Here is a 7,286-nt window from a genome sequence, read left to right on the forward strand (position 1 = left end):
GTTTTAACTTTACAGACATGGTTGAAATCACATCCCTCATACCCAGATAGCTTGGATATAACACCTGTTGTCTTTACAGAGGCCAGGAACCAGCCCAAATGAGAACCATTCCCTCAGTATCCATCAAAGAAATAAATGCATTTAAGGGGTGGTGTGCAGAACTAACACGAACTTGCACCCATGGATCTGATCTGAAAACCTGGTCCTTGCAAGGAGATCAGTGGCAATGGACTTCTGAGGGGTGCAGCAGCACCTGGCATAAGCAAAGATAAAGTTGATAATAACAGAAGGGAATATTTCTGTGTACTTGAGGTGCAGTGGGGCCCAAATTTGAAAAAAGAATTCAGTGCATTCAGTCATTCAAACACTTAGATATGTTCCTTCCAAAGTCCTATTGTATTTCCGTATGTTGGACTTAATGATTCCTATGGGTCTTTTCCAACTTGGGATGTTCTATGATTCTATGATTATTTTTTATTCCAAACCCACTACCGAACAAAAACTTAGAATAGCTATTACACACACTGCATTATCTTATTTTCAGTCTTCCATGAATGCAATCAAGCCCTAGGCTATACTGTATATTAAACTATGGCTTGGCATACTCCCTCCTCCCTATATTTTTCCTTATTTTGCTGATGCTGCAAGATTTTTTCCCACTGGAATCTTATTATTTTTAATTAAAATAAATAGTTGCAATGTATCCTTTCTCAAATAATGTAGACTATCTAAAGAATGCTGGAGCAGATGTGGTAATTCACTTCCTTCTAAAATCTCCATCATAGTTGATGCATTCCTTGGGCCACTTCTGAGATTCTTTCTAGTCTAGTACTTCTCCCTTTGAACATTTTGCTCTACTTCCTCCATTTGTTCCTTCCTTAGGATTTATCCGGCTGACTTTCCAAGTACAGAGTTACAGTGCATAAGACATCTCCTAGGAAGTAGTCTGCATTGCCACAATCATTCTGCCCTTATGCTGGAGCCCATCTGAAGCACTGACAAATACCAGAGGGATCTACCACTGTGGGACATGTCCAAGAGGTGACATCAGGTTGAAGGATTTTCCTCTCTCTCCTGTATACCTTCAATATGCTGTTGGCAAAAGTATTTCAAGTAACTAACAATACTCTCCCTATCTTCTCCAAATGAAGAGAGGTATTGCATGACACCATAGACAATAAGTAATGTAAACCACAACAGCTATCTTGACAGATATTTTCATTGATATACTCAAGAACTGCTCATATTCAATCTCCCATTTCTTGACAATACCATTCATTCAGTAGTAACATGTGAGTCCCATATCAACATCTCCTGGCTTTCTGACAACTCACTTACGCCTGCAAGCCAGTTACAGGCTTCCATATCCCATTTTGATATCATTCTATATAGTATGACATCCAATTGCAGGCAAAAAATGCACACACTCCAGTGATGTCAAGACGATGTTTGGATCATCTGGCAGTGACAGTAGTTGACATTACTCAACCTTTCATACAATGCAGGTGATAATATCAGGCCTTCTATTTCCCTAAATAATCAAATAATCTTTTTTCTTCTAGCAAATATGAAATGAATGTATCAGGTGAATGCACAGTTTTCATCTCTGCTAACCAACTCCCATATTACGTATGAAACAATGGCAACAGAAAAGCTCTAAGACACTTGTTTGCACAGCTGATATGAAGCTGTGCAGTTCAGCTAGGAAAGGTTTAAGGCAAACTGAAAATATCCTTACCATAGGTTGCCATGAAACCTAGAATCGTTGAATGATTTTTTTGAAGTAGAAACCAGTCTGACTTTACTCAAACATGGGCCTGATCTCAAAGAAACAGGTTGTGCTCTTTTCAAAGCATAAACTACTTCTTGTGTTGCTGAGATGGAAAAAAAATTAGATGTGGCTTGTTGTTTACTAAGATTTCCTAAAACATTTTGTGTTGTCTAAAGTAAAATTAGTTCTGATTGTCTAGGCAAAACTAGTAAGAAACCTGGGCGTGTAGAAATCATAAAGTTGAAGTAATTGCTGACTACTATACGCTGCATTACAACACAAAATGCTGAAAACAAGGCTTTTTTAAGCGATTAGCAACATTCACTTCAATTACAATTCTGTGTCACTGAAAGCTTTGTCTGGGAATTTCCAGAGAATTCTGAATGGAAGTTGTGACACTAAAGACTATTATAGGTAGAAGAGTGTCTGGCTAGAGCCTATATTAGCAGTCTTAATGCACAAAAAACCAAGGACCCAGTGGGATGAATGACAAGCAGTGAGGAAGCTGGCAGAAGTGGGTTGCTGAACTGATATCTAACATCTGTGAAAAGTCATCAAGAACAGGAAAGATGTCTGAAGACGGGAAGATAGCCAAAAAACTCATGATGCTTGTTCTTCATCTGCAAATGCAATCAGCACAGGCCATGTGCTTATTCTGCCCACTTTGCAGCGGAAAAGTGCAATTCCGTTGCAGAATGACCATGCTGAGGATCCAAGTCAGAGTCAGGTTGGTCTTCTGACTGGCTCTGCAGACATTCAGTCACAGGTGCTGTGCCTGCCCAAGAACTGCCCAGGCACACCCTCTCTCTTGCTGTCCTGAAAGAATTGGTCTCATGGATATGCTAGGAATTAGGCCAGGATCCTAGCCAAGAGCTAGCGGGGCTCATTGAGAGGGCTTGAAAGTAGGTAGGAAGGGCAAAGGGGATGCAATGAGGCTTGCTATGGTAGAGCAAGTAGTCTGCGGTTTTATACTAGATCCAATGGGGGAGAGAGTCAAGTGCGGTGGGACAAAGAAACACTTAGGGTTGCTGTCACACCAGGAGATTGCGGTGAAAAACCTCCAAACTGTCCTGTAGGATCTTGTGGGAAGTCCACAGAGGAGGGAATTTTGCTGACCCCTTGTCCAAAACCTTCTCATGTCCCTCTAGGAGGCAGTGAGGGAAAACTTCAGATTTCTTTTGGAGGTTTGAGGGAAGGCCCTTCTAGAGAGGAAGTGTGCCAGAAAGCCCAGCTGAAGTGCCTTTCTACTAAAGCACACAGCATGGGAAATAAGCAGGAGGAAGAGTTGGAAGCCATGATGTGCTTGGGAAATAATGATCTGGTTGCTACCAGGGAAACGTGGTGGGACAAATCTCATGACAGGTGTACGGTGATTGAGGGCTGCAGGTTCTTTAGAAGGGATAGACAGCGTAGGAGGGGAGGGGGTGTTGCCCTCTATGTTAGGAAGTGAACAGATTGTGAAGAGCTGTGTCTGAGTGACAGCCATGACCAGGTTGAGAGCTGACATGGAGTTATCTCTAGATCTGTGTTTGTGACAGGGGCAGCAGGCCCCTAAAAAAAAAGGCGGGGAGAGGATAAAAGAATTGAAGGCCTGTGGCTGGTCTGCCTGGCCCTGTGACTAATGAGGCAGCAGACTTGCGGGCAACGGTAGGCAGTTATTAGATGGGTCTAACAAAGAAAAATAACAGAAATGGCAATGATCTGAGGAGGAACGTTAGTTTACTAAATCCAAAAAAATCAAACACAATGAGAGCGTCAGGAGCCAAAGCCTTACGCTGTACACTGCAGAGGGAACCACGTGCTTCTCTGCTGCAGAACCAAGAGAATCCGCGAGAGGCAGAGAGCTGTGCCAGGGCCTCACTGCCCTCCGAGTGAGGAATTCCCCCTCGCAGTTCACCAGACCTCCTCTTCTCTCAGGTCAAAACCTTGCCCTGTCACCATCAGGCCATGCAAAGTCGGTCAGCACACACACACTAGAAACGCAGGCTGTGCTGTTGACCCGCAGACCTTTATTAGACTCTGTGCTGCGACGTCCCAGCGCGGGCGCGGTGCAAAAGGCCTGAGGGAGGCCATCCTTGCTCCCTGCTGATGGCAGCACCGGGCCCCTCACCCCGTGCTGCCCATAGGAGCCACCGCCCTGCCACGCCCTCAGCCCCGTGAGGCGGTGACCGTGATGTCACAGTGGTGGCCATTGTGACCCGCGGGGCTGGGAACAGAGCAAAGGCTGCCGGGCTGGGGCCCTGCTCATTGCGGCCTGGTGAGGCGCGGAGAGAGCAGGGACTTTCTTGACTCTCTTGTTTCTCGCCGTCGATGCCGATTATGTCTGAAAGGAAGGAGGAGGCCCCCAACTCTGGGGAGCCAGGTGAGAGCCCCAGCTTGCACTGTGGCTGCCCGCTGGAGCTGCTGGGCCTGCAATGCCCCCTTTCCCTTCACCCCCTCCAGCCCTGCCCCTCAGCCGGCACGGCAGGCACGGAGCAGGCCCTGGGGACGGCCCCCAGGAACTCCCGGCCCTGCCAGGTGCTCACCGCTGCTCACGGTTGCTCTCTCCTTCCTCTCCAGTGTGCGTGCTGTGCCGCCGGGCACAGGTGAACCCGGACATCTGTGGGCGGATGTCTGCCAGCGGTGGGCTCTGCGCCCACGAATTCTGCTTGGTGAGTTCCCGCAAGGGCTAGGGCTCCTGCCAGGGATGCTCCCTTCCTTTCCGGCCTCACGAGATCCCGCTCTTTTCTCTCCTACAGTTCTTTGCCAATGGCCTTTTGGAATGGAGATACCCAGTGGGGGGAATTTTTGGCTTCCCCATTGGCGCCATCCAGCGCACAGTCCAGCTGGCAGAACAGAAGGTGAGGACCTGAATGGAACGGGGAGCTTGGTGCCGGCAGAGGCTCGCACCGGCTTCGCCTGGACCCAGAGAAAGCGATCGCGGCCCTTCCAGCCGGCTCCGGGACAAAGTCCCACCACAGCAGACGAGCCTCGTCTGCCAGGCAGCTCTGCGGAGTGTGAGGCAGCGGTGCCCACACCCTGCGCCCTGCCTGGAGAAGTGAGGCCGGCCGTGGAGCCCCCGAGCCCACCGCTAACGGGGGCTGCTCTGCTCTTTCCAGCACTGCTTTGTCTGTGGTGAGAGCGGAGCTGCCATCAGCTGCGCGGAGACAGGCTGCGAGCGCAGCTTCCATCTGCCCTGCGCCGAGGACGGGGAATGCGTCACGCAGTACTTTGGGCAGCACAGGTAGGGGGGCTGTCAGCAGCAGCCAAGCTGCCGTCCCTCCCTGTTGCTCCAGGGAGGAACCCGCAGCGACACCTTCCAGCCTCCTGCCAGAGACAGAGCCCGGGCCTGGCGCTCTTTCCTGGTCCTCTGCCCTCCTCACAGCACTTCTCACCATGCCCATCCCTTCTGTCCTCCTGTCCAGGTCCTTCTGCTGGGAGCATCGCCCTCGGCAGGCAGCGGAGGCAGCTCCATCGCAGAACACCATCTGCGTCATCTGCCTGGAGCCCGTGGGGGACAGCACGTCCTACCACACCATGGTGTGCCCGGTGTGCAAACAGGCCTGGTTCCACCGGGGCTGCATCAGGGTAGGAGTCCTCTCTTCACCCCGTGGGCACGGCCAGTGCTCAGCAGCAGCCAGCCCCGCTCACGCTCACGCTTGTGCTTCTCCTACAGAAACACGCCCTGCACGCTGCCACCATGCGCTTCTTCTGCCCCGTCTGCGGAGGAAAAACACGATTCCGCTCCCAAATGACCACGCTGGGGATCCAAATCCCAGTCAGGTTGGTGTCCTTCTGCCCGGCTACGCAGACACTCGGGCACAGGTGCTGTGCCTGCCCAGGAACTGCCCCTAGCCCTGGCAGGCCATCCTGCGAGCACTGGTCTCAGCTTCATGGAGAAGCTGGGAATGAGCTCAACGGGCATGAGCAGAGATGCCCTGAATCTGCCTCATGCCTGGGGCACCCGGGACTCATCAGATTCCCCCTCTCCTCTGGCAGACGACCATCCTGGTGGGACGATGCAGCATACCAGCTGCTGCAAGAAAGGCACAGCCGCTGTGATGCCACAAAGTGCCTTTACCTAAGAGGCAGGGAGACGGCACAGGAAAAGGGGTGAGTGACCTCCACAGTCCTCTGGGGCTCTGCGTGGGATCTCGGCCTCACCACAAGCTTGGAGGTGTCCTTGGAGCAAGGACAGAGCACCAGAGCCACGCCGGCTGCTCCCTGCCTTGGCGTGCTTTGTCCTCACACCCACAATCCGTTTGCTTCCCCAGGTTCTGGCAGCTGTTCATCTGCAACTCCTGTGGATCACAAGGCACGCACTGGAGCTGCTCCTTCTGGGCCATTGACAGAAATGGCTGGGAGTGCGACACCTGCGCTGGTGTGGGCACCGGTAAGAGGCACAGAGCCGCGTGCTGCGGGACTGGGGCCGGGCAAGGCCTGGCAGCGAGTGCTCAGAGTGGCCTTGCCACAGTCTCTCTGCCCTGGGGCTGCATGTTCATCCTGCTGAGCTTCCTGTCTCCCCTTACAGCCTCCCGCACCAACTCCGAGTTTGCCAGCCCCAGCACTTCCAGCCAGGAAGTACCGGTGCCTTCCCCCGTCTTCACAGGACCTGAAGACATCAGCTCTGGTCCTGCTACACAGGCAGCATCCAGCTCATCCTGCAACTCCCAGCTGCCTGAGCTCAGTGCCCAGCCCACAGTGCCGGAGACCGAGCAGAGCACCCGCTCACATCCATCTGAGGAGCGGGACACATCTCAGCAGCGCCGAGGACGTGGCGGGAGAAGAGGGGCACCAGCTGCAGGCGCTGAGACCTGCTCCCAGAGCCCCACCAGACGGGGGACCACGCGGTCCTCCAGAACCTCCCGCGCACCTGCGGCCACAAATCGTCCCAAGCAGAGGGAAAGCGGCCGCACAAGAAGCCGCTCCCCATTGCGAGGCCGGGCCTCGGGCTCCCAGAGACGGCCCCGAAGACAACGTGGTGGGAGCCATGCAACACCCCGAGGTGCTCAGAGCAGCACCCGCACCTCGGCCAGACCAACACCATCAAGGTCCTCGAGGGCTTCCCCGCTGCCTGCACGCAGGAGACAACAACCCAGGCAACGAGGGCGGGCCCGCACTCGAAGCCGATCCCCAGTGGGGCGTCGCGCTTCAACTTCCCGCAGCCGGCCCCGACGAGGCCGTGGGAGCCGGTCCAGGCAGCGCGGACCAGCCCGGGCACGAAGCCGCTCCCGGGCAAACCACCAGAGAAGACGGCCCCACAGCCAGTTCCGAAGACGGCGCTGATGCAGCCGTGTCCCATCCCCAGGTGATGGCTGTGGTCCCAAGCGGCAGAGGAAATCAACCTTCAAGAGAGTCCACGCATACCACCTTCATCTTTCAGTGGACCAGCCCGGGCACAAAGCCGCTCCCGGGTCCAACATCAGAGAAGACGCCCCCACAACCCAAACTCCCAAAGACAGCGCGGAAACACCCATGTCCCATCCCCGCGTGACGGTTGTGATTCCATCTTTCAAAAAAAAATACACCTTTAACA

The 7,286-nt window shown here is 53.1% G+C and overlaps 1 protein-coding gene across 2 annotated transcripts; it reads left to right on the forward strand.

Moving 5' to 3' along the window:
• Window positions 1–2,271: 2,271 nt before the first annotated feature.
• Window positions 2,272–7,286, forward strand: LOC149912865 (E3 ubiquitin-protein ligase PHF7-like). 2 transcript variants are annotated; one of them, XM_090131083.1, is made up of 9 exons: window positions 2,272–4,133; window positions 4,331–4,422; window positions 4,510–4,611; window positions 4,870–4,994; window positions 5,176–5,338; window positions 5,427–5,533; window positions 5,750–5,863; window positions 6,025–6,143; window positions 6,282–7,286. In XM_090131083.1, the coding sequence occupies exons 1-9, from the start codon at window positions 4,082–4,084 to the stop codon at window positions 7,034–7,036; spliced, it is 1,629 nt and encodes a 542-aa protein (XP_089987209.1). In that variant the 5' UTR covers window positions 2,272–4,081; the 3' UTR covers window positions 7,037–7,286. The 2 variants fall into 2 exon arrangements, with proteins under 2 accessions (XP_089987209.1, XP_089987208.1); XM_090131082.1 differs by having other exon boundaries at window positions 2,272–4,422.

The sequence above is a fragment of the Phasianus colchicus genome, chromosome Z (genome assembly GCF_987193195.1).
Source record: "Phasianus colchicus chromosome Z, bPhaCol1.hap1.1, whole genome shotgun sequence".
Classification (NCBI taxonomy): domain Eukaryota; kingdom Metazoa; phylum Chordata; class Aves; order Galliformes; family Phasianidae; genus Phasianus; species Phasianus colchicus.